Source organism: Erythranthe guttata, chromosome 4 (genome assembly GCF_056151865.1).
Source record: "Erythranthe guttata isolate IM_541 chromosome 4, IM_541, whole genome shotgun sequence".
NCBI lineage: Eukaryota > Viridiplantae > Streptophyta > Magnoliopsida > Lamiales > Phrymaceae > Erythranthe > Erythranthe guttata.
The window spans coordinates 405,190-432,203 of NC_142536.1; the positions used below are offsets into that span (position 1 = coordinate 405,190).

Consider the following 27,014-nt stretch of genomic DNA (forward strand, 5'->3'; position numbering starts at 1 on the left):
TAGTCATAGTGTCTTGTATTTGGACCCTAGGCCGGTCGGCCCAAGAACAAATAATTGAACGTTGAAAGCACGCGCCGCATGGCTCTCACTCTGCTATTTTCCCGCCAAAGCTCGCCGGCTGACGCGCTTCCCCATTTTCATTCCCGCCTTTCCCTCCTCTGTGTGCTCTCTCTTCTTCTGTATTTGTGCTTCCCGCCTTCTAAACTCTCCTCTACTTTCCCACAAATTCCGTCTTCACTCTTCAGACAATTGATTCTGCCCTAACTCTTTCTCTCTCTACAGATACACTCGGGCATATACGTATAGAGTGATAACAAAATGGCTCCATCGAAGAAGGTGAGCAACGGACGGTCGCCGCTGGTCAATCAACAGCGCCAAATCACTGCATTCTTCGGTAAGAAGCCGGATTCTTCGCCGTCTCTCTCCCCTTCGCCGTCTCCTGCTCTGTCCAAACAAAACCCTAACCCTAACCCTAACAAACGCCCGAACCTCAGCCCGATCACCCCATCACCTCTCCAGTCAAAGCGCAAAAAACCTCTCCTCGTCATCAGCCCTAACTTGGCTTCTTCGTCTTCACCTCCTGAGAGTCGAAGCTCGGATAAGAAATCGTACGGAGCAGAGGTTGTTGACCGAAGGGTCAAGGTTTATTGGCCGTTGGACAAGTCTTGGTATGAAGGTTGTGTGAAGTCGTTCGACAAGATATCGGGAAAGCATTGCGTGCAGTATGATGATGCCGATGAGGAAATGCTTAATCTCTCGGAGGAAAAGATTGAGTTGATTGAGGAGCCGGCAAAAAAAAAGCTCCGAAGACTAAGAAGAATTTCGGTGGTGGACGAAGAAGAAGAAGAAGAGGATGATCTCAAAGAACTAGAAGATGATTCGGATGATGAGGATTGGGTGATAAAGGCTGATGAAAATAAAACATTAGAGGATGAGGATTGTTTGGAGGAAATGGATTTGGAGGTGGAAGATGAAGAAAGTGGAAGAGGGGATATTGGGAAGAAGTTTAACTCCAGGAAATTAAAGGTGGATGAAGGAGAACAAATGGTATCAGTTTCGAACAAGAAGAGGAAGACCGGTGGAGAGTGTAAGAGTAGTGCTTCTAAAGCTCCTTTTGCTGGCGATGCAGAGAAGCTGGTGGACTCTACTAAAAGAACCAGTGCTTCTAGTAAGTAATATGGTTTTTGTTTTCTATAAAATACGAGGAACTTCTGTATGCTCTTTGTATATGATAAGCTAATTTCTTGTTCAAGCCAAAAAAATGTTGGTTTAATCTTTTGGAATGCCTAACTTATAGAAAGGAATTTGAGGTTTTATTGTTCATATTTTCTTCCTTTATATTTGTGTTTTTTGTCACTATGTTCCAGTTTTGCTATTGGTATGAATGGTTTACTTTGCGACCTTCTGGCCGTGTAATCAGAATTAATTTAGATTATTTGTATATAGGTCCGAAGGTATCTCCTCTGGATAGCTCTAAAGTGGGAGATGATGCAGAAAGGTTTGTCTTGCGTGAAGCAGACAAGTTTGGCTTTGTTGAGAAGTAAGTTGTATACAGTTTATCTTTCTGCGTATAGTTTATTCAAATCAGTCTGATAGGAAAATCTGGGAAATTTGAAGCTGCTATCCATCGTTTATAGTTTATGGTTTAAGCTAACCTCCATTTATAGTTTATGGTTTAAAGGCATTTTCATTTTCTCCGTCCTTATTTCTTTTGTAAAACAGAAATCGTAAGGATGCCGAAGGTAGGCGCCCTGGGGATGTGAATTATGATTCAAGAACCCTTTACTTGCCACCTAGCTTCGTAAAAGGTTTAACAGGTGGCCAGGTAATTGATATTCTTAGATGATGATTGTAACTCTCTTTATGAACATCATAACATTGTGTATCTGATGCATTTGTTAATATTAGAGGCAATGGTGGGAGTTTAAGGCGAAGCATATGGACAAGGTCCTCTTTTTCAAGGTAATGCCCTAGTTTATTCAGGATAATTGCAAGTCAATGCTATCATCTTCATTAATTGATCCTATTTTTTTATTAAAATGTGATCCTTCTATTTTATTGAATCAGATGGGCAAGTTTTATGAACTTTTCGAAATGGATGCACATGTTGGAGCCAAAGAACTTGGTTTGCAGTATATGAAGGTACTGTACTCATTGATGGATTGTAGCTTGTCTACGTCGGCTTGCACTCTGTAGATTAATGGTTAATGAGACAGGAACTGAGGAGATGTTGTCATTAATCTTCTCTTGATGTTTATAGTCTCTATGGGACGAATGTTTAAACAGATTGAAGTTGCACTCTCTATATTACTTTAGCAATAAAATTTCTATCTGATAGCTGCTTTTGCTTGAAGGGAGAGCAACCTCACTGTGGATTTCCAGAAAAGAACTTCTCAATGAATGTAGAGAAGCTGGCAAGAAAGGTTGTTGCATACATTTTTAATCTTTATGCCTCCTATCTCTAATGCCTCCTTGTAATTTCCGTACTGTTGAAAGGCTTTTTGATACGAATATTTTAATGTTAACAGGGCTATCGTGTTCTTGTTGTGGAGCAAACAGAGACACCTGATCAACTCGAGGTTCGCCGTAGAGAAAAGGGCTCTAAAGACAAGGTAATTCTAACATTGATCTCCGAACTTACACACCAATTTTCTTTTATATTATCATATATTGTAATTTGGGGCTAATAATTCTGTCATCTTTTTTGCAGGTTGTGAAACGTGAAATATGTGCTGTGGTATCAAAAGGCACTTTAACAGAGGGAGAAACGCTTTCAACCAATCCTGACGCTTCCTATTTGATAGCAGTGACTGAAAGCTGTCAAATTTCAGCAAATGAAAAAGGGGTTCATGAATTTGGTATCTGTGTGGTTGATGTTGCGACAAGCAAAATAATCCTTGGGCAGGTATGGGGGAATAACTTTACAGTATAATGTATTACAGTAATGCATATAAAGAGCTTGTTGTGCATAGATACGGTAGTGCTCTTTCATACATGTAACTTTTTGCTTTATCTACAATATACTGCTATTGCACATATTTACACAGAAATTAGCCTTCTTATTACTTAGAACATGAATCAATCTTATAAGAAGATGGTGAGTCATATGATGCTAATTAATGTCTCATGTCTGTATTTGTATCTATATTTGGGATTAGCTTGGAGCATGAATGGTAGATATCTAATTATATGGGTTTTGGGCCTATGATGGTAAACTTTCATCGTGCTCTTTGTTTTCTTCTGTTGAGATGGATTCTGAGGGATAAATTATGCTTTTTCTGTCCAGTTGAAGGATGATGCGGACTGCAGTTCTTTATGCTGTTTATTATCTGAATTGAGGCCAGTGGAAATTATAAAACCTGCTAAGTTGCTTTGTCCGGAGACTGAAAAGGCACTGATTAGACATACAAGAAATCCTCTGGTCAATGAGCTGATTCCTTTCTCTGAATTCTGGGATGCTGAGAAAACTATCAACGAAATTATGGGTATCTATCAGCGTGTCAGTGATCGTTCATGTATTTCAGAGGTGAATGAATCACTTGTGCAGTCCTCTAATTCGTCTTTGAAAAATGATGGTACAAACTCTCTACCGGATGTATTATCCAATCTTGTGAGTGCGGGTGAAAATGGAAGCCAAGCACTTTCAGCGCTTGGTGGCACCCTTTTCTATCTGAGGCAGGCTTTTCTGGATGAAACCCTCCTAAGATTTGCAAAGTTTGAGTTGCTTCCATCTTCTGGTTTTGGTGAAATCACTCAAAAGCCACATATGGTTCTTGATGCGGCTGCATTGGAAAATCTTGAGATATTTGAAAACAGCAGAAATGGAGATTCTTCTGGGTAACTTACAACATTTTGTCTTGTATTTTTTTTCGTGGAGTTCTCTTTACCAACAATATCTTACTTCTAGATTTCCCTTTCATTTTTGGTATTTGCAGAACATTGTATGCTCAATTAAATCATTGTGCCACTGCATTTGGTAAAAGACTACTTAGAACATGGCTGGCAAGACCTCTGTATCATATTGAGCCAATTAAGGAACGCCAGAATGCTATAGCAGAATTAAAGGTAAGTTTGACACTAAAAGTTCTCTTTGTATATCTAGTTGACTAATTTGGCTTCAAAAAATTTCTCTTGACTATTATGAGACTTGGATTTTTTCTATTAGGTTGCTTTTTCTCTTGAAGAATGTTAATCAGTTTTACTAATCATTTGTATCTTAGGGAGTTAATCAGCCATATGTGCTTACCTTCAGAAAAGAGTTATCCAAACTTCCCGACATGGAGCGTTTGCTAGCACGCACCTTTGCTGGCAGGTGAAGTTGCAACTCTTTTTACTTCCTAATTTAAAATATGTATATGCGTGAGTCCTCTAAATGATTTTATTTATGGTTCGGTAAATACAGTGAAGCTAACGGCAGGAATGCAAATAAAGTTGTTCTATACGAGGACACTGCAAAGAAGAAGCTTCAAGAGTTCATTTCAGCTTTACGCGGGTGTGAAGCAATGACCCATGCATGCTCTTCACTTGGAGCCATTTTGGAGAATGTGCAGTCTAGACTGTTACATCATCTATTAATGCCTGGTATAGGATGAAACTGATTTTCACCATTGTTGTTATTCCTGGTGATTAGCATCTCATATAATAAGTCTATTTCCAGGCACAGGGATTCCCGATGTCCATTCAATTCTGCAACATTTCAAGGATGCCTTCGATTGGGAGGAAGCAAATCATTCAGGGCGTATAATACCTCGAGAAGGGGCTGATATTGAATATGATGCAGCATGCCAAATAGTTAAAGACATCGAATCCAACCTCAAAAAACATTTGAAGGAACAATGCCGATTACTTGGAAATGCATCTGTAAGTACCTCGAAAGTGACCTCAAATATGATCTTAACTGGCTGAGCATCTAACATGATAATTTCTCCTGTAATTTGTAGATCTGTTATGTAACAATTGGAAAAGATGCATACCTTTTGGAAGTGCCTGAGAGTTTATCACAGAGCATTCCAAAGGAATACGAATTAAGATCATCCAAGAAGGTATGACCACAAGTTTTGGTTAATTTTTAAATAGGTTCAGTTATTTGTGTAGCTATTCTTGCTCCAATGCTATGCCTGGAATGAGAATGTGAGAAATACAAAGCATTTATTCTTTGAAATAGAGGGAGATTTTCCAGGTAGAGGACCAGTATACAGTAGAACAGTAGCATGTGGGCATGTTGGGTTTTGCTTTAGTTCTGATCAATGTACTTGTTCATAAGTTCTTCCAAAATGGTCTTTTCATTGCTTACGGGGTGCGGAACGTTATGCTTCAATCTATTTGTGGTCCTTAAAAATCTTGTAAATTTATCACTGGCTTGTGGTAGACCCCCAGAATTGCCCTCAAAAGTCTGAAGATGCCAGAGCTTCTTTGCCCTCTCTTATTTTTATTTTGTTTCCTAATTTTCCTAATTTTCCTAATTTTTTGCTTGAATCTCAACCCTTTCTTTCTTTTATTTTGAAATGACAGGGTTTCTCCCGCTACTGGACTCCAGTGATTAAAAATTTATTGGGGGAGCTTTCTCAAGCTGAATCTGAGAGGGAGTTAAAGTTGAAGAGCATTCTTCAGAGGTTAATTGCACGATTTTGTGAGAATCATGCTAAATGGAGACAAATGGTGTCTACTATTGCAGGTAGCAATGTCTTATAATGCGGATGGTGGTGTCCTTTTACTAAGTTATCCTCACTCGAAATAATTGTGTTGCCACTGTTGCTTTTGTATGTTCGGAAATATCTCACGTCTGAGACTTGACTGCTGTTTTGCAGAACTGGATTGTTTAATCAGCTTATCTATTGCAAGTGAATATTATGAAGGGAAAACATGTCGTCCGATTCTGTCTACATCACATCCTCTTGAAGAGCCACGCCTTAGTGCTAAAAGTCTAGGACATCCGGTTCTAAGAAGTGATGCTTTAAGTGAGGGTACCTTTGTCACCAATGATGTCACACTAGGAGGTCCTGGTCATGCCAGTTTTATACTCCTTACTGGTCCTAACATGGGTGGGAAGTCTACTTTTCTACGCCAAGTTTGCCTTGCTGTGATTTTGGCTCAGGTTAGGTGTTGTATCTCTTTTTCAATGTAGCACAAAAAGGTCTCTTATTCTTTACCAATGGTTTCATTGTGATTCTTCACAGATAGGAGCAAATGTGCCTGCAGAAAGTTTTGTATTATCTCCTATCGATCGGATATTTGTTCGAATGGGCGCCAAAGATCAGATTATGGCTGGCCATAGTACATTTCTGACAGAGCTTTTGGAGACTTCCTCTATGTTGGTAAGATAATATTGTGGTTATATTCTTTTATGAAATTAGATCATATTATCATTATGTATGATTCTACTAGATGAAATGTCTTAACTTATGCTATTTTAGCAAGAATACATACAGCTTCCGCTGTACACTATCTGAAATTCTCAAATTAAAGAAATTAAGACTTTTTTGCGCTGAGGTTTGATTTCTTGTGCAGGCTTCGGCAACCTGCAATTCACTTGTGGCATTGGATGAGCTGGGACGAGGGACATCAACATCAGATGGCCAAGCAATTGCGTATGTGCAACTTAAATGAGAATTTAGTTCCTTCTTTACCTGTATTTGTTCTGATACAATATCTGACTTCCAATTGTTATGCGAGTCAGATGAGAAATTACTGCTGGCTGTGATGTTAGTAACAATTGAGAGAAAAAATAATAATAGCCTGTTGATTCACTGGACCATATCAAAAGATCATTGCAGTATTTTATTTTTGAGTTCTCTGATTCTGATTTTTGTTTTTGGCAGTTCATCGGTTCTTGAACATTTTGTCCGTACAGTAAAATGCCGGGGATTGTTTTCTACGCATTATCATAGATTGGCTGTGGACTACCAGAGAGATCCTAAGGTTCGTTGTTATTGTATTTCAAAATTAACTGGAAGTTGAGACTATACCTTGCATACGTCATATGAAAAAAAAACTCTGAGAGGACTCTTCAATGAAGTTAATATCTGTTTATGTATTATTGGCATTATTATTATGTGTGGATGATCAGTAATTACCATGTAGAAGTTGATACTTTCAAGAACCAATTGTATTCCTCTTCAATTATTAAGGCAGGAACTTGGGAGAGAATCCTATTGAATCGATTAGGATTAGTTTTCTGCAATTGGACGGCACATGGATAGCATTCAAGAATTTGTATCTCTTATTGGACTCTTCATTTTGCTGAATCCAACATTTATGCAGGTCTCACTTTGTCATATGGCATGCCAAGTCGAAAAAGGAGTTGATCGTGTGGATGAAGTAATCTTCCTTTACAAATTGACACCTGGTGCATGCCCTAAAAGTTATGGTGTAAATGTTGCTAGATTAGCTGGTGAGTCAACTTTTAACATTAATTTTAAAACCTTAAGGACTGCATTACACTTACGTAGTAGTAAAAGACATTAGTTTAATGTTGGTGTTATTTTTTAGGACTTCCTGATACGGTACTGCAAAAGGCCACGGCCAAGTCTCAGGAGTTCGAATTAAGTTATGGCAAGAGGTTAAAGCCCAACTTTTGCTCTCAAAGGTGGGAAGACGATGCATATTTGATCATCGAAAACTTGATAAAGATTGCTGCTAATACAGACAGCATGGCTGTTGACTCTTTAGCCAAGTTGCAATCTACAGCAAGGTTACTTCTACAACAATATTAGAAAACATGCCGTGTACATAGTCTTTTTTCATTTTTCATTTTTTTTTTCTTGGGGGGGGGGGAGGCGGGTGTGAAGTACAGACCGGTCAGCTGCCACGATTGCATTTCCTCATCTATATTGGAGGATGTTTTTGTTATTAAGTGGCAATGGTGCAATTTTGAATAGCAGAGTTCTAACTCAGGCAGCTGAAATTGTATTAGTGCCATTGCCGAGTACTAGGGTTTTTAGGTTTCTAATTCTCCAATATAATAATTGGTGAAACATATGAGCCCAATGAAAAGTTTGGTCAAAAGCGACCCGCATCAAATTGTGGAACTTGTACAGTGTTGAAAAATCTGAGGCAAATGTTTTCATCACTCTGCAGAGTTTTGTCATGTCACGATATGCATAACTGACTTTATCTAAGTGAGTAAATTTGTTGTTCATGATGATTGGTTGTATTTCAATTTCTGTAAGAGCTGCAAATATAATACTTTTGTTTATTGTCATTCTATTCGTATAAGGTTTTCTGTATCTCCGTATGTCCGTACAGGGCGGTGAAGTAAAATTCACAAAAGGTATAATATAAACGAATTTGCCTATTCACTAGACTTGGCTATCCATGTTACTATGCAGCCCTTCTTCTTCATCTTCTTCGTCGAAGCTTGTCTCAGTATTCTGAAACAACCGCATGCAGATTAAACCAAAGTGATTTTCAGGATGTTTGTTGTTATTGGAAATTAAGATAATGTATGCAGAGAATAATAATATACCTGGTAATGATGTGTAATGCTATTTTGTAGTGCAGCTATAATCCGGACCAATATGTACATGGGAAGTAGTATACCACTTGCCTTAACAATAAGCACCTGCATTAAACCAAAAAAATCGGAGTTGGTGATGCGAAGTTTATTTGTATTTGTAAGTGAAAGAAGAAGAAACTTACAGTGAGGAGTGAAAATGGGTAAGCACCAGCACCTCCAGTAAGTACAGCAAATAAATGCCTCGTTAGAAGCAGAGCTGTCAACTGCATATTTTAAAAGTAAACGTTAATCTAATCGGCCTTCTTGATCGAGTATGTTTCTTCTATATTTAATCGAGTAGTCAAGCTTACAATAAGAGCCACTGATCTGCAGCAGGAAGCACTTCTATCGGCCGCAGATTCGCAGTCCGACTCTTCCTCTGCTTCTACAATTTCTCCTCTATTTTCTTCTTCTTGCTCATTTCTATTTGGTACTTGCAAACTTCCCCTAATAAAATAATAAATTTCCATATTTACTAAAGTCGTTGTTCAAGAACACGTTTATTTTAATGAAAGGGAATGCCAGCATGGCAGAGAAGGCAATAGAAAAAGTTAAAAAAAAAAAAAGGTGGAATACACCTACCTTATGGTTACTGTTGTATCAATTAGCTGTTTCTTCTCAGGTGGAGATGTGTACCCAGGTTCAAATTTCTGCGATTATTTTATAATAAAAAAAAAAAAATCAGAGAGAGAAAGTTACTTTTTAATATAACCTTTAATTTTTTGTGAAAAAATAAAAAAGTAAATGAAATAATCCCATCCCTGAAAAGACAAATAAAATAAGAAAAGAACCCTCCCATTTGAAGATAAATAAAATAGAAAGCTTACGTATGTAGATAAGAACATATATTAATATAGCTAGCTATATGTCCCATTCCTTGCACATAGTGAAAAAGAAAGCTCCATACATGTATGTATGTACACTAGTTTTATACTCCAAAGATAGAGACACGCACGGAATATATACATATACGGTCGACATAAGTATATTTTGATTTTTGATCCATAAATGAAAAAAAATGAGAAAACAAGGTATTATTCTAACAGCAGGACAAAGAAAGAGACAACTTCGGCAGTCCAGAACAGAGAATAATATAAGAAACTTCTAGAACAGGGGAACAACTAACAATTTTCCCCAAAGTCTTCTAATTAACACACAAAAAATAAATAAATGAAAAAGGAAAAGAAAAATAAATGAATTGATCAACACAAACAAAAAAGGAAAAAAAGAACCTGTAAGCAAATTTCACAAGTTGTGTTCCCCTTTTCATCGCACCATCTCTGTACGCAATCTCTGTGTGCAAACTGCAAACACACAGAACAACAAACAAACAATGATCACATGATCAAATAAAATAATTTAAGAAACATATATACATAATATATATATATATATATATATATATATATATATATATATATATACCTTAACAGTACCAGAACAAGCACAAGGGGATTCAAGGCTTTTAGAGCTTTCGAATTCTTCTTCGTGGCATATTCTGCATATTGATGATGATGATGATATTCCTGAATATGATGATCTCATTTCATCTATCAACAACACAACCTCATCATCACTCATCATCATCTTCTTCCTTTCTTTTTTGAAATTTATATTTTCAGACTGTTTTTTCCGGTAGTGTGGGGGGCTGCCTTTGTTCTGCGTTTCTCTCTCTAGCTTAGCTACTTTTCTCTTTCTTAGTGCTGTATACTTTTGTGGAACTCGTTTTTATGTAAGAAGAATGTGGTTGGGAAATTCCAAAATTACCCTTACTAATTTTTTTTTTTTTTTAATTCTTTTTTTTTTTTTGGGAAATATGAGTGTGGATTAAGGAATACAAAATATCAAGTTGGTTGGACTTTGTCAAAACGCGCACCACACCACATCGCAAAGGTGTTAAGCAAGTCTTTTCAGTTTTGACCTTGTGAACTCATGCCACGTTGACTTCTCTTATTTATACTTATTACTTACACATTTATCAATACATTGTCAACCACTAATTATCATCTTAAATGGATAATCAGGTCCACCCTCCTCCAAATTCGGTCTTTGCTAATTTTGATTTATTTCATATCAAAATCGATTGAGTTAACTTTAATTTTGTTAATTATTCCATAAATCAGATGACATGTGTACATTGAACTGAACGAGCATTGTGCGACGAACTTGACCTGAAAAATACTGATCGAACTTAATCTGAAAAATGCGACCAACTAGATCAACATTGCGTCCAGTTTCTTAAAAGAATGTTCCCTTATCTTTGTGGATTATCCCATTACATAATAGTCCTTTGAAATTTAAATATATTTAATTTTGTTTTACTACTCTTCCCCCACCCAAAAATACATTTATGCCAAAGAAACTTTCTTTCTAGAAACAATAATGATATATAACAATTACTAGTTCAATGTATTTAGGACCCCCCAACTAAACATAATGGATGATGTGATCTAGTGGATAATATATAAACCTATGTTCAATTTAATGAAAGAAGAATAAAAGTATCAATTAAATTTAAATTATTATTATATCCCCTCAAAATCTTATATTCAACAAATTGTGTATGGTTCAATAATTACAAACGAGTAACGGACTGCAAAATAATTAGTGATCAGAAATAAAATATGGTTTTGTGGAATGAATGATGGCCAGCCAGCCAGACATGTGCCTAATTTAGCTCAACAAGGTACAGAAAAATCAATTTAATTTTTTCTTAATTTTTGTGGTTTGCTTTTCGCAAGTTCTAAAGTGAGGTCTAATATGATTGCCGATTAACGGCTCTTGGATTATCAGATATTAAATAAATAAATAATATAATAAAATGGGCCCCACTTACGGTCATCAAAACAAACGGAACCACGCGCTCTCACCGCCTCGGCCCAAACGAGCGGCCCAGATTATCTGGGCCCACATCCCTTGTTTCTCCACTGTTTAGGAATTTCCGGTTTATTTGTTGAGAAATTTATCCGAATAAATTCTGGATAAATATTTTATTTTCAAGCAGCTATATAAATTCAGATAATAAAAATTATTACACAGAAAGAAGGTAGTCACACAAATTGTGTACATACATTAGATTTCTCAATTTGACTAGTCAATTTACAATACTAACCATATAGATATAGCTAATCAAGATAAATTATTACAAACAGACCTTTGTTAATAATAATGCATCAATAATAGTGACCGGTTAAGAACAAACACTAGATATTCAATTTTAGTATGTAACTAGTAATTCACCCGTGCGATGCACGAGATCAATTTTTTCAAAAAAAATATTTTGGATAAAATAAAACGAACGAAAACTTTGAACAGTTGACATACATGTAAATAATACAAAATATTCATTTGTTTGTGATTTACCTTCATATTCGCTGAAAATCTTTTGTCACACAACATTGCTCGTAATTTTAGTTATATCGCCCGATTCTGAGTTGATAATTATTTTTTATCTCAAATCTACTTTTATCTCTGGACATTGCGGCGTACAATTGCCTATCCACCCTAATATTAACACTAATATTCCACTAACAACTACTACTACTAATACTAAAACCAACATTGATAATACTAATACCAATACTAATATTAATACTAAAATCAACACTAATAATACTAATATTAATACTAATTTTAATATTAATACGATGATTAATACTAATAGTCTAATACTAATATTAATATCAACACTAATATTAATAATAATACGCCACTTCTAATATGAATATTTAATGTTTAAACTAATAAGCCAATACTAATAAGAAAACTAATACTAATACTAATGCTAATGCTAATGTTAATGCTAATAGGCCAAGACTAATATGAATTTGAATACTAATAATAATACTAATAATGATAATAATATTGATATTGGTATTGATACCAAGGTTGTAAAAATCGGTAATCGGGTCCGAGTCGGTCAGGCACCGACTCACGATTAATCGGTGCGGCGGTGATTAATCGGTGATAAATCGGAAATAAATCGGTTTTTAAAATTTAATATAATATATTTATAGATATTATTTATAAATACTCAAAACATAGATAAAAAAAATTTAAACATAGTTATATCTCGATCATGTATATATTCTAATAACCTAATAAAAGTTTAATAATAATAAGATCATAATACATAAATATCCTTATAAAATATAAATAAAAAGGCAATTTTTTTTGAATTTACATACATTCTTGGCATACATCATTAGTTCTTTAACAATAATAATTAACATAAACAAAATAAAGCATAAACTCATTTTTTTTTATTAAAATCCCAACTTTTATTTTGATTTATAAAAATTAAAAAAAAAAAAAAAAAAAAAAAAAAAAACCGATTTTTGCGCGGTTTTTTGCTGATTTTTGCCACCGAAGTTTGACCCGCCTTAAAGGTTTGACCGCCTCGGACCGCCTCGGACCGCCTCAAACCGCCTCACAGGCAAAAAACCGATTTTTCAAACCTTTACACTAAAATCGTAAAGGTTTTGGACCGCCTCCGCCTCGGCGACCGGTTAATCGGCCGCCTCGGCCGATTTTTAGAACACTGATTGATACTGATACTGATATTAATTTGATACGAATATTAATACACATACTGATACACATACACATATTGATACTGATACCGATACCGATACCGATACTGATAATAATATTATTATTAATACTTATACCAATACTAATACCGATACTAATATTCATACCAATATTCATACCAATAATCATACCAATACTCATACCAATACTAATATAGATATAGATATTGATACATATATTGATACTGATATGGATACTCATACTCATACTCATACTGATGTTGTTATTGATAAATACTAATACTGATAGTGATACTGCTACTAATATTGATACTAATACTGATACTGATATTGATACTGATACTCATACTCATACTAATACTAATACTAATACTAATACTAATACTAATACTAATACTAATACTAATACTAATACTAATATAACTAATACTAATACTAATATTGATACTGATATTGATATTGATATTGATATTGATATTGATATTGATATTGATATTAATACTTATACTGATAGTGATATTGATATTGATACTATTGATGATACTGCTACTGATATTATACTGATACTTATACTGATATTAATACTGATACGAATACTGATACTGATATTTATACCCATACTTATACTCGTACTCATACTCATACTCATACTCATACTCATACTCATACTCATACTCATACTTATACTCATACTCATACTCATACTCATACTCATACTCATACTCATACTCATACTCATATTCATACTCATACTCATGCATACTCATACTCATAGTGATATTGATACTGTTATTAATACTGATACTAATATTGATATTGATATTGATATTAATACTAATACTAATACTAATACTAATACTAATACTAATACTAATACTAATACTAATACTAATACTAATACTAATACTAATACTAATACTAATACTAATACTAATACTAATACTAATACTAATACTAATACTAATACTAATACTAATACTAAAACTAATAATAATATTAATACTAATACTAATATTAATACTAATACTACTACTAATACTAATATTAATACTCATACTCACAGAGATCTTCCTCAAATTTCAGTTTGCAATCTCAACAAATCCGTAATCGAGACCTACTTCATAAAAATCAATCTCGTAATATTGTACGTCGATTTCTTTTCATTGGAATATCAAACCATTTTGTTTTAGGGAAAGAGATAATTTCTCTAAAAATTTTTTAATGATCCAAAGAATACAAACACATAATGTCCTCGTTGGATTGACAACATCGATTTTCACATATGTATATTTTACTATATATTTCACACATTATTTTTAATGTGTTTTTTTCCTTCCCTGATCAATGTAGAATGCTATATAATTTATATATTTCTCTAGTTAGTATAGGTTTTTCTGCAAAAACATTACTTCTAAATCCTAATATGCTTGCATAAATAATTATTCCTATTTCAAAACATACAAACTCAAATATTGTCACAAATACATCTAGGGTGAATCTAATATCATATATGTACATAAAGATTCAAAAGATTAACAGCAAAAAAAAAAATTATGAACGTACAAACTAATAATATTTTACATAAATATTAAAAAATGATAAAAATAAAAGAATTATTACGATACGTACAAATTAATATTGTAACATAAAAATATAAACACTAAAGAAGATTTATTTAAATATATTCAGCAAATTATATAAGAATCTCTATTACAAATAACGAAATACATACATGAGTTACTTTAGTATTTTTTTATTACATTATCACCTTCATTAAACTCAACTTCTTCATCGAAACTAAACTTACAATTATTGAATGTATAATCAAAGATGGAAAACCAGAAGTAAAAGTTTTTAAAACCCATCACTACAACACATATCGTCATTCATAGCGTTTCAGAAACGCTATTATCGGCTACCATAGCGCTTTTACAAACGCTATGTCCGCCGGAGCTATAATAGGTCATAGTCCTATTATAGCGTTTTGCAAACGCTATAGTATGTTTGCCAACTATAGCGTTGATTATGTGCTATTGTATAGTTTTGAACAGCAGCAAAAACACGCTATTGTAAATTATGATAACATCTTTTTCTCGCTATTATTGTTCTTCTACATCATTTTTAAAATGCTATTGTAGATTAAAGAAAATCCTTTTTTATTGCTATTATTTTCTAATATAGCATTTTAAAGTGCTATATTAGTCTTTTAATGCTCGTCCCCATGTTTTTCTTTCAATAACTATCATCTAGAAGAAAATTATCAAACACATGAAACAAAATTATATTAAAAATCAACAATTTTTATTAATATCGATCAAATTTATACAAAAAACACATAAATTGTCTACTTGAAGTCATACTACTATAATACACAGTAAATAAAATACATGCGATAATATCACGAAAAAAATCTAATGGATCTCAATGAATAACTTGCGACTACATGAAGCCATTTCTTCTGAAATTATATCCATTATTGTTCTACAATTCTGTTTTACAATTTTTGACCTGTTAAAAAAAGAAGAAAACATAAGTTAGTAAGGAATAACAGTAGTAATATATTGGAAAAGGAATTACAATAAATTTCTAAGTCGCACTAGTTCTAACGTATAATTACTATGTCTGCTAGTCATGCCAGTTTAGTCTTGCCAATTTAATCTTATACAAGCCTAATGTATGATAAAAAGAACTTCACAACTTGTAAGAACATAGATAAGATAATGTACAAATTAACTGGAATCAAGGATTACAACACTCCAGCTCCACATATATATTTATGGATTACTAAGTAAATTCAATCAAATTCTCACACTCATTAAAATAATCAAACAAGATCCTTTGAAAATAAGAATTTTCAACTTCAATAATATAAAATATGAGGCATTGACATTTCTATCACTGTATATATAACCTTTAAAAAGTTCATTAATATCATTATACAATCTAAGAGATCAACCACATACTGTATAGATGAGAATGCAACTTTGGCCATCTCACTTCCAACTGCACCACCATATACATTTACAACATCCCAATAACTAGATACATAGATTAAAATTATGAGTTATTTAGAATCACTGTCAAATAAGGCGAATTCATGAAGGCATATATATACCAACTAACCTACTACTTCCATTCTGATGAAAGAAAAAAGTACCTGACCTTATGAAAAAAGAAGCAATATCAAATCAATGATCATCAACATGCATTTGTGTTGCCCAATACCTGTTAAGAATTATGATAAAGCAAAATAAATTGAAATTGAAGGTGTTCAATATCAGTTGAATCTATAGAGCAAAGATAAAATGCATTTTCTAACTTACAGTATATAAAAGCAAATAAAAACAATAACTTAACATAATAAAGATGTGATGACCATACAATAATAATAAATTTAAAGGTATTACAGGCACCCATTAGTCATATAAATACAAGGGAATATGCATTACAAAAATTATAAGATGTAACTCTCTTTTTCACACTACTATTATTTTTACCCACAATTAAATTTCACACACAGAGTACACATTAACTAATGCTTATATGTTTCACTCATGTCCAACCCTCAAAAACACGAAACAGAATGAAATAAATAAAAATGGATTAAACTATATAAATAAGTCTATGAATACATATTGCAACTTGAGAATAACAAACCATATATAAATAAGATTAAACTATTTTAAAACTAGAATAACGAACAAGAATAATTTAATGTAAAATTAAGGAGATAGGAAGTTTACAAATTGAGGAGTTTCTTGGAGGGTTGTGGAAGAACAGTAGGCAGTTGGACACATCAATTTGCTCCAAACGACTTCTACCTGGCTAATCTCCATCACTGATTCCTGATTTCTCTAGCAAAAAACTGATATTGTACAACGGGCTTATTGTGACCATCGCCATGAAAGTTTGACCGGACCTCTTGTTGAGGGGAGTTGACCAGACCAAGACTCCCCATTGGTCAACCTCTCCATGATTGCTAGAGCTGAAAGATGGTGTTCTTCGCTGAAGATGAGTTTAACGTCTTTTTGTCTGACTACTTCGTGGTCTTTATATTCGTATTCCAGCCGCACGATTCCTGTAATACAAATAATCTTCAAAAATGCACAGAGAAATTCTCTATCCCAATTGCCCTAATCCAAAATTAAACTATACTTAAACATAATTGCAGTAACCTCGCCCAAATTTGTTGTGTTCAAAACCCTAAAAACGACGAATTAAAAGAATGAATTAACTATTGAAGCTAGAAATTTTTCCATTGATTGATAAATGAATACACATACCAACAAGTGATCTCCCAGGAGCGAGTTCTGCTGCAGACGTGAACAGCAAGACCCATGTACTCCAGCACGTTTTTGTACGGACTCCCTGAGAAATAGGCCCCGGGGAGAAACCCCCAGTCGGGAAATGACGTCACGTTGCCGGAATCAGAAGCCGGCCCCTTCTTCGTGGTCTCCTCTTGCAGGACGACTTCGAATTGCTGCCGGAGTTTCTACTGGCTTGCCTCGAGGCTCTGGAACCGATCCAGCAGGACGGGGTACAGTCCCACCCGCGACTCATCTCCTCCTCCGCCGCCGCCGCCGTCGTCTTCCATGGTGGTGGAAGCGAGAAGTGGATATAGGTCATTGGCGTGCAGTTGGGGGTTTTGGGGGTGAGGGTTTCTTGTAGGTGGGAAAACTAGCAGATCTTTGCCTGCATTTAGCAAAGCAGGCAAATTAAATAAATAAAGGGAGAAACAGAGATTGAGAGACCCTAACTATCTCTAGAAAAGAGAGAAATGGCGAGATGGCACATCGGCAAATTCGACACAAGGGAGACGAGGGTTTAGAAAGAGAGGATTTTGTGGCGCCGATAAGAGAGATATTTGCCAATTGATATTATAAGAAACGGCGAGGAAATTGAATTATTTTCCCCAAAATATGTTCTATTTTCACGGCCTACTAAATATTGTATATTACTATAGCGTTTTTTCATTCCAATTGCAAATTATTGAAATTACCGAAAATGAGTAATAGCATTTATGGTAAAAGCGCTATAAAAATGTGCTATGAAAAATCAATTTTCTTGTAGTGCATCCATATAATATATCTAAATCATATATTTGTATTCTACGCAACGCCACAATGCTTCTCCCTTGCGGACGTCGCCGCATATAGCACACACGATGTTATCCATGGATCTGAAAATTAAAAGGAAAGCAAAACAATGATTTGTTAGATTATTATACATACGCATACATAATAAACGTATAACGTAATAAACACTTGGCGATAAATAAAATGCTTCAAAGCGAGCATGCACATCGCACAATACTGATCGCATTATGAAATTACAAAACATAAATATGAAGAAAAAAAAGTTTTAAGGTGAGGACCTTGGTTTAGCATGATCATAACAAAACGTGTTGAGAAAGAATGAGATAAATGATCAGTTTGTGTTGATGGTCTTTATACTTCATTTTCACATACTAAATAAGTTAATAAAATAACTTTAAGCAAACAATATATTTTATTATTTTTTGTGTTACTCGGTTAGAACAAATCAAACAAATTCAAACAATTAGAATTAATAAGAATCCGAAATTATTGAGATGCATAATATAAATGCGATTGTTAGGGGTTACTAAAAAAATTATTCAAATCACATGTATTGATTTGATAATAACATTAAATAGTAATGAATTAATCAGAATCAGAAATAACATAACCAAGGAAACATAACAAAAGTAACCAATTTTAATATAACATGGCTTTTAAAATATTACCACTTTTACGTGTTTATTAGGTATAAAATATTATGCTCATAATTTATTTAGCATAATACACACATTGATTTGATACAATAATAAATAGAAACCTAAATAATATCAATTTGTATATAACAAAGACAAACATAACAAAAAATAAATAAACAAATAAAATCAGTGATCAATCATATCCTTAAAATTCATACTTTAAATAAGAATATCAAACAAATGAAATCAAGTCATTAATCTTATCCTTAAAATCAATACTTTTAATAAGAATATCAAACAAATCAAGTCAAATTATTATTTCATGCTAATGTAAGACATTATTTTTTTCTTCTCTAAAGTATAAGTTGATATGCAAAATAATCATTACAAATACTTATGTTACAACATTATCGAAAATACAAAAAAAAATCATAATGAAAAATGCTAGGAAAATTAAATAAATAAAGTAATTTATATAATAAAAAATTAAAATAATTAATTCGTAATAAATGTAATAAAAAATAAAAATCTAGTTAATAATGCGTTTTATTACTTCATTAAATATTTAATGGAATAATATTGAAATATGTTACTTATATATACCATTTATTAAATTATTTATGACAATTTAAATATATTTCATTCCATTAATTGACATATTACTATTCAATTAATATATTATAATTTCCTAAGATTGAGTATATAAAAAAGACAACTCGATACAATATTTTATTCCATTAATTGACATATTACCATTCCATTAATATAATAATGCATTAATAAACTAAATTAATGTACAATTATAAAACAATATAATTACTATATAATGAATTAGTGATAATATATTAGCACTCAACATTTCAATGTAGTTAAGTGAAACAAATCAAGAAAAAAAGACGAAAACAATAAGTTTCCAAAAACAAAAACGACAGATGATCCAACTTTACACGAATTAAAAAATGAAATATATAAAATTTTAAATAGCGAAATTGCATATATAACCATATACTAAATGAGCTTGATGAAACAATATTAAAAATAATTACAGACATATATAAAGAATAGAAAATTGATAATTGCATATAATGTTTTACATTTATCACTTCGATAACGGTCTTTTAAGGATTGAAAAAAATGAGTATTTTTTCTCGCACAATTCATATGAGATTCACGAAATTCTTTCTATTCCTTTGACGCAACCAATGTCGTCACACATAGCCCATATGTCGATATTATCCATAATATCTACAAAAATAACATAAACAAACAACAAATAACATGTTAGACTAAATACATGTATATGTGTAAATAACCATTAGACACATACATTATATCAAAATAATGAAATAAAGAACATGTAAAACTATGAATATATTAACAACAAAAAAATGCAATATTTCCTCTTTGCAGCCATTTCGGGCTGACCTATTTTTTTTATTTTTATGCGAGTGTAAAATTCGGGTGGAGAGTATGAGTGAGTGAAATGGATTGGAATGAGGGGTATTTATACTTGAATTTTATATAATAAAAAAATAAATAGTAAGTTCTTATGGAAATACACATTTAATGTTATAATCTTACCAATTATTTGATTAGATATTTTCCATGAATTAACCATATGAATCTTACCAATTATTTGATTAGATATTTTCCATGAATTAACCATATGAATCAAAACCAATCAACTTAAATAGGTAAGAAATCAAATTATATGACATAAAATTGGGGAATAATTGATAATTTATAGTAAAAAAATATTTGAAATTCAAAATTTGGAATACAAAAATTTTAATTTCAAATTTTAAATGTTGTTTAGTTATTAATATTTATAAAATTAAATTAATACATATACATTAAGTTGGCAAAATATTTAAACAAAAAAAAATCCATGTATAGTGATTAATAATTATTAATGATTTGTAAAAATAATAATTATTAGTATTATTATTATTATTATTTTCGAATATTATTATTAAAAAAACTAAATTCCAAAATATATATCATAAAAAATGAGTGTTCTATTTAAAAAAAAAAAAGACATTCGAAAAATATATTTCGGAGAATTAAATTAAAAATGTGAGATAAAAACAATTAATCAACCGTGTATAGATAATTAAATATAATAATAATTATTTCGCTATAAAAAAATAGTGTGTAAAATATGATATAAAAAATCGAATATTCGTTAAAAATTGAGTGTTCTGAATTTAAAAAAAAAAAAGAATAGACGAAAAATATAGTTCAAAAAATTAAAACTATAAAAAATATAATATTTTTAGAAATGATAGGAAATTAAATTCCTGAAATATTATATGTAAATATGTGGTAATTATTAAATGATTGTGTAAATGTGAAATAGGAAAGAACTTAAAGACATACCTAAATAAAAATGACACATAATCAATTGAAGAATCCACCTCATCAATTGAACTCCAACTAAGCAATTTTGACAAATGACATCATCATTTGCCACATGTCAATCATTGAGGGCATAGATTCTCTTTTTATATTATATATAGATATTTTGTTTTGCACGCGTGTGATATTTATTTTCATAATTTAGGCTTTGCTGGCATTTAGTGCTTATCCCTTTTCTTTCTTCTTATCGCATATTCCCTTTCATTATTTTCTCTCTCTACAATCAATAGGGTAATTAGGAGTTTAGGGAATGGGGGGTGGTCTAATATAATACGGTGTGGGTGCACTACACCTCTTATCCAACCCCAAAGGTTGACTATATATGACACTACATTTTTTATACTTATCGTGCTCCATCTTTTTTCCCTTAAACAACAGAATGGATCAGTATTGTAGGGCTGTTTTATGATTATTAAGTTCAAATGGTTTATTAATAATGAGGGTTTACATTGTATTTAATTTTCAAGATTCAGATTTACTTACACGTGCGAGCGAAATTCAGACGAATACAATCTGAGTTGGCTCTTTCGATTTTTTCGGAAGTGAATTTAATTTCATTATTGTGCCTAATGGGTCGCGTTGTAGTTGCTCTTAATTGCCTTAGACGAGCTCGTTGTTGGTTGGAAAATTACTTTTAAGGGTCAAAGTCAAATTGATGGCTCAATATGTGTCTTGAATGTTGGAAATGGGCAACTAATATAGCAATTGATTTGAACCTAAAAAAGGTAGACACAATTAACAAACTCCGTTCCATGAGGCATGTTTGGTGGGGCCTACTAACCAGCCCAATTATTAGTGATAAACAGATTTCAGCCCTCCCGCAGCAAGCTCGAGGATTCAGCCCACCCAGCCCAGCAATATAATTCCATGGGCTGGGCATTAGTTTTACTACGTGAGCTGGGCTGCCCCGTGGCCCGTAACGCCATACCTGGCCCGCCATTGCCCCAAATATCTTTTCTCACCAATTCAAATGGTCCAAATAAGTTATACTTTTACGAGTTTTTTTAATTTCTACTAATAAAATATCAAAATATACTTTAATAAATATGTATCTTACTTATATAATTTTATAATCTATAAACTTATTCTATATAATTATATGATTTTTTTACTTGGGCCTGTCGGACCGGCAAATTACTGGTAAATAGGACGAACCGAATCGAGATTTTGGCGCGTACCAAATATCGAACCATAATTTTCCAATAAAATTGTGCCACGTAGAATAAGTATGTAGCTATTAAAAGTACGATCCCAGTATTATAAATAAAATTACGTAAAACATATTTTAATTTAACTTCAAACTCTAGGATTATATATAATTAAAATAGTCTACCATCTTCTCAAACAAAAAGAAAAAGAAACAGAGAAACAACAGTCTACAGTCTACCAAAGCACGATCAATATAATCAACAACGTAACACAGCTTTGGATTATATATATATATATATATATATATATGTGCACATGCACAGTGCAGCTAAATAAACACTAAACACTTAACATTAATAAAAGTTTTAATGATTACTACTATATATATATATATAACATAAACACACACGAATTTAGTAATTAATAGATTTAGATTAAATGATCCAATGCGGAACTTTTGCCTTGATAGCTTTTTCCTTAATGGTATCCAAACTAGGCTTCCACCCTTTCCCTGATATTTGCCTGCTCAAAAACTCCGGCCTCTCGCCGGCCTCCAAAATATCCATAAAGTAGTCTCCGCCGCCGCCTTTCATCCCCTCCTCCTCCACTTTCCGGCAGCTGCCGTCACCCAAGCACTTCCTCTTCTTCTCGTCCACCAAAACGCCTGCCACCGCGGGACAAATCCTGACGAAGAGCGGGAGAAACCCGGTGTAGGACAAAAGGGGTTTCGATTTCAAGAAAGAGTTGGTTTTCGTCAGAAGCTTGTGTGCTTCTTCAGACGACAACGGGCTCGGCTTGCCCCTTCTTACCGGGAGCATGATATAGAGCTTGTTCGCTTCGAGCTTTTCATCCGCCGGCAACGGCGTCGGTTTCTTCCCTTTCACGACCGGCTGGAATTCAACCACCACCTCCTGCGGGTGCTCCAGCATGAGCTCTGCCACCGTGAGGGGGCTGTCGTACGTGAAAACCGCGCCGTTCGAGAGGATGACCTCTCCGGTGGCGGCAGCGGCGGAGAGGCGGCGGGGGGCAGAATTCCCCATCTGTGTGCGGTGGTGGTGGGGAAGATTGAGAAAGGTATATGAAGTAGGGAAGATTTTAATGCTAGGAAAAAAGGAGGTTTAATGAGATGAATAATGGGAGGGGGATGAGTAAAAGCATGCGTTTTATTGCATTATATATAATATATACAAATATTATTAACTGATTAAAAAAAATATAAATAATATTAAGAGACAAGTGTAAGTGTTTGTTAAACCGCTCCAGCACTTGGGATTGGATATAATGGTGGACTTGGTTATATGGTCCCTTTGTCCTTATTAATATAAAGTTTATATATTGGCTCTAATTTTGATTTATTCCAAGTCACTGTAGTTCATTTTAAATTCATTTGATTTTATTACTATTGTTATTATTATTATTAGAATGTGAGATGAGATCAACAAGTGCTACTAATAAAATGTAACTGTTGAATGTGAAATAGCAATAGAATCGTAGTATATAATATTTCCCAAAAGATTAGTTAAATGTAAAATGAAGGAATGTGTACTTGGTCATACCTAACAAGCTAGATTAGTCAATTGGAAGAGGAACCGTTCAACTGTATTAGATTTCAACTAATGTGATCTCATCTCAAAGTAGGGATGTCAATTCGTCCTGCCCCGATCCATCCCCATCCCACCCGATCAAAGAAAACTTATAATTGCATAAAACATTTAAATAGCAAATAATACCCACATAATCAACATCACATTGCAATGTTTTTTCTCAACTTCTTTTCTATGTCTATAGAACTAAAAGGATAACCTTTCAAATAAAACAGGGAGAGGAAATCGTATTTTACCCGACACTTTAATATGGAAATAAAAAAGATCAAGATTGCGCATCTGAATTACGCTGCGAAAAAACAGCCAGCTTATTATACCAAGAAAGAATTCTAGGACAACTAAATAAGAAAATTGATTGGAAACAAAATCATTATTTCTACCCAAAAAAAAAAAGAAAAAGAAAAGTTCAATTGAGGAATACTGGAGTTGGCCACCAAATTTCAGATAATCTTTTTTACAGAAGACTGATTAAAAAACTTCCACTTACCTTACAAACTCAAATCACAAGTCATACACATATCTTTAAACAACTAACAAACCGAATTCAACCTGAAATTCCTTTTACTGCTGTTTCTTCCCTTCATCGTCGAGCAACAAAGGGGCATAATGTCGGTCCACATTTTAAACAGTGTTGAAGAGATACTTCTACTTGATATATTGAGAGACCCACTTGAAGCCGTCACCATAGCCCATTTTACGAACAATGCTGCACATGAATACCTCGAGCGGGCGAACGTTGGAGTCAGCAAGATTGACCTTTCCTTTGCCAGTTGTTACTCCGCTCAGGCCAAGGTGGTAGCGCAATTCATCTTCCGAGGCGGCGTATGGTATGTCGATCTTGTTTCCCAATATGAGAAACGGGACATCTGCAAGTGCCTCGTCAGAGAGGAGTGCGTCTAATTCCTTCTTGGATTCCGCAAAACGCTCCTTGTCATAAGCATCCACCAGGTACACTACAGCATCAACCTGTAGAGCAGAAAATTTCACAAGGACATGATGAATATTAACATGTAGGTATCCATTTAGGCCTCGTTTGGGAATTAGGATAGGACTCGATAAACAATCTATGAGGTTTGTCACATGTTTGGAATGATATTTAGTCTAAACTCAACCCTCTATTATTACACGATCCTATGAAAGAGTGTTTCCAATACAAAGATTGTATAATTTTGAATATCAAGCAGAAGATAATCACATATTACATTACCATGGACAATTCATGAACATGTAATCCTAATAAAATTAACAAATCTTATCAATTGCATCAACATTCCCAAATGAGGCCTTAAAAATGACTAGACATAAAAGTTCACATTGTACTTCACATTGCAATTCAGTATGTATCTAATGGAAAAGAGAACTCAGAACTGCATCCCGATCATTGAGCAAATACCTGGAAATAGCCACATGTCGTGCTTCTTGACATATATGTTTCAAAGCAGCTACTGATGTTAGGATTTTATAGTAACTTAAGAACTAAATAGTGAAGAATGGTTAAAACTCCTTGAAACGAAAGAGAGATATTTATGACTGATACAATATCATAAAATACTCAAATGTATCCATGCCTAGCTGCATCTCACAAACCACTTCTGTTTTCACTATGTTTGTATCAATGATAGGTTTTGCTCTCTATGTGAGGTGGGATGAGGATGTTTCACAAAAGAAAAACAAAAAAATGCAATTCTGGAGTTGTGGTACGTCCTATAAAGACGATGAAGCAAAACTAGAGATATGTATACTTATTGTGATCAAAGCAAATACATGTGCAACTATTTAAAAAAAAAAAAATGTTTAATATATGCAATTGTGATTATCTCAGACTGCCACACACATCAGACTGAAAACTAAAAACAATAGTGGAACACAGGCAAGTTTTTCCTTCTGCGATTGTCTTAAAGCAGAACTGGTTAAAAATGATACTTATGGCATCCCCCTTACGTGTAGTAATCATCCACTATTGACTAATCTACTATTGATTCTTCGATTAAGGAGAAGCAAGTTCATCCACCAACATGATAGAAAACCAAACAGAAATCAAAATGATACTACAACCTCAAATTGCAGATATAATGTCAGGCACCGCTTTTTACGTTTTCCAAGGTGACAAATGCCATCACCCAGAACCACAACACAAATACCAAATGCTCAAGCCTTTCGAACTAAACAAACACTTGCAAAATTATTCGAAACAAAGCCATAACCCAACCTTAGCTTTTCTTCCTCACACCATACTATCATGAATTGTAGTTACAGACATACAATAACACAGGATCATCAAAAACACAATTAGAGACACAGATGTACATGGAAAATACAAAATCAAATATACCTTGGCATAATAATCCTTCCAAACTCTACGGGCGATCTGATGCCCTCCTAAATCGAAAGCCTTAAACTTGATTTGTCCGATGCTCAGCTCTTCCGAGGTCGGATATTGTGTCGGCTGATGCTGGACTAATCTCTGCATCAAAATCAAAATCAAAAATCAAAAATCAAAAATAAAAAATCAAAGGCGATTAATCAACGGAGATCCACATATTGCAGCAAAAATACAAATCAATTCTCGAATTAAAAAAAAAAAAAACAAAACCTCGTCCTTGAGCATGTGAAGGAGCGTAGTTTTGCCGGCGTTATCGAGGCCAAGGAACAAGATCTTAGCCTCTTTCTGCCACAAACCAAGAGATGCCAACACACCGTAAAACCAATCCAACAGAAACATTTTCGTTAGATCGAATTCTGATTGTAATTCCGGTAGATCTGCTCTCTCTACTTTCTCCTTTGATAATTTCTCTTTTTTTTTTTTTCCCTTCACTGGTCCGTGGAGAGGGGAGAATTTGGTGGAGGAGTGAAAGCTACGTGGGTCGAATTGCTAATTGCGTTGATTTTGTGGTTCACGTGTCCCTTTTGTTTTCAGATTCCTTTTTTCTTTTTTTGTTTTTTTACAAACATTAAATGGAAAATGGTTGAAAATTTATAAATAAATTAATTAAAAAAAACATAAATCTTTCATAAAAAAATTGTTTTATATAAATATATTTGGTAACAAAAAAAATAATTAA

The 27,014-nt window shown here is 33.4% G+C and overlaps 4 protein-coding genes and 1 long non-coding RNA gene across 6 annotated transcripts; 1 reads left to right on the forward strand and 4 right to left on the reverse strand.

Moving 5' to 3' along the window:
* The first annotated feature begins 76 nt into the window (after window positions 1-76).
* On the forward strand, window positions 77-8,200 carry MSH6 (MUTS homolog 6). The gene is made up of 21 exons (XM_012978679.2): window positions 77-1,168; window positions 1,447-1,540; window positions 1,723-1,825; window positions 1,909-1,962; window positions 2,068-2,142; window positions 2,355-2,423; window positions 2,529-2,612; window positions 2,711-2,905; window positions 3,287-3,837; window positions 3,936-4,065; window positions 4,221-4,312; window positions 4,403-4,581; window positions 4,658-4,860; window positions 4,941-5,042; window positions 5,512-5,674; window positions 5,808-6,094; window positions 6,177-6,314; window positions 6,508-6,587; window positions 6,819-6,918; window positions 7,261-7,390; window positions 7,489-8,200. The coding sequence occupies exons 1-21, from the start codon at window positions 319-321 to the stop codon at window positions 7,710-7,712; spliced, it is 3,903 nt and encodes a 1,300-aa protein (XP_012834133.2). The 5' UTR covers window positions 77-318; the 3' UTR covers window positions 7,713-8,200.
* On the reverse strand, window positions 8,172-10,207 carry LOC105954990 (uncharacterized). Its single transcript, XM_012978693.2, has 7 exons — window positions 9,920-10,207; window positions 9,727-9,798; window positions 9,077-9,144; window positions 8,806-8,941; window positions 8,638-8,718; window positions 8,465-8,560; window positions 8,172-8,369 (listed from the first exon to the last, which is right to left on the reverse strand). Exons 1-7 carry the CDS (start codon window positions 10,079-10,081, stop codon window positions 8,298-8,300), a joined length of 687 nt encoding a protein of 228 aa, XP_012834147.2. The 5' UTR covers window positions 10,082-10,207; the 3' UTR covers window positions 8,172-8,297.
* A 5,124-nt stretch (window positions 10,208-15,331) lies between these two features.
* Window positions 15,332-18,118, reverse strand: LOC148770859 (uncharacterized). Of its 2 annotated transcripts, none has more exons than XR_016030991.1 (4): window positions 17,331-18,118; window positions 16,791-17,125; window positions 16,210-16,272; window positions 15,332-15,555 (listed from the first exon to the last, which is right to left on the reverse strand). It is a non-coding gene; the product is annotated as an uncharacterized LOC148770859 (long non-coding RNA). The 2 variants fall into 2 exon arrangements; XR_016030992.1 differs by having other exon boundaries at window positions 16,205-16,272; window positions 17,331-17,983.
* A 4,563-nt stretch (window positions 18,119-22,681) lies between these two features.
* LOC105958037 (multidrug resistance protein ABC transporter family protein) lies at window positions 22,682-23,682 on the reverse strand. The gene has a single exon (XM_012982042.2). The coding sequence runs from the start codon at window positions 23,386-23,388 to the stop codon at window positions 22,783-22,785; it is 606 nt and encodes a 201-aa protein (XP_012837496.2). The 5' UTR covers window positions 23,389-23,682; the 3' UTR covers window positions 22,682-22,782.
* Window positions 23,683-24,362: 680 nt separating this feature from the next.
* On the reverse strand, window positions 24,363-26,902 carry SAR2 (secretion-associated RAS GTPase 2). The gene is made up of 3 exons (XM_012978668.2): window positions 26,546-26,902; window positions 26,285-26,416; window positions 24,363-24,918 (listed from the first exon to the last, which is right to left on the reverse strand). The coding sequence occupies exons 1-3, from the start codon at window positions 26,672-26,674 to the stop codon at window positions 24,598-24,600; spliced, it is 582 nt and encodes a 193-aa protein (XP_012834122.1). The 5' UTR covers window positions 26,675-26,902; the 3' UTR covers window positions 24,363-24,597.
* Window positions 26,903-27,014: the final 112 nt, after the last annotated feature.

Coding starts and splice junctions, on each gene's coding strand:
- LOC105954990 (XM_012978693.2), bottom strand. CDS start 10,081: ATGATGATGAGTGATGATGAGGTTGTGTTGTTGATAGATGAAATGAGA. Junction 9,799..9,919: donor CTTGTTCTGGTACTGTTAAG/GTATATATATAT, acceptor GTGTGTTTGCAG/TTTGCACACAGAGATTGCGT. Junction 8,942..9,076: donor GATACAACAGTAACCATAAG/GTAGGTGTATTC, acceptor TTATTTTATTAG/GGGAAGTTTGCAAGTACCAA.
- MSH6 (XM_012978679.2), top strand. CDS start 319: ATGGCTCCATCGAAGAAGGTGAGCAACGGACGGTCGCCGCTGGTCAAT. Junction 3,838..3,935: donor AGAAATGGAGATTCTTCTGG/GTAACTTACAAC, acceptor TGGTATTTGCAG/AACATTGTATGCTCAATTAA. Junction 4,313..4,402: donor GCACGCACCTTTGCTGGCAG/GTGAAGTTGCAA, acceptor CGGTAAATACAG/TGAAGCTAACGGCAGGAATG.
- LOC105958037 (XM_012982042.2), bottom strand. CDS start 23,388: ATGGGGAATTCTGCCCCCCGCCGCCTCTCCGCCGCTGCCGCCACCGGA.
- SAR2 (XM_012978668.2), bottom strand. CDS start 26,674: ATGTTTCTGTTGGATTGGTTTTACGGTGTGTTGGCATCTCTTGGTTTG. Junction 26,417..26,545: donor TTCACATGCTCAAGGACGAG/GTTTTGTTTTTT, acceptor ATTTTGATGCAG/AGATTAGTCCAGCATCAGCC. Junction 24,919..26,284: donor GGAAGGATTATTATGCCAAG/GTATATTTGATT, acceptor TCTGCTCTACAG/GTTGATGCTGTAGTGTACCT.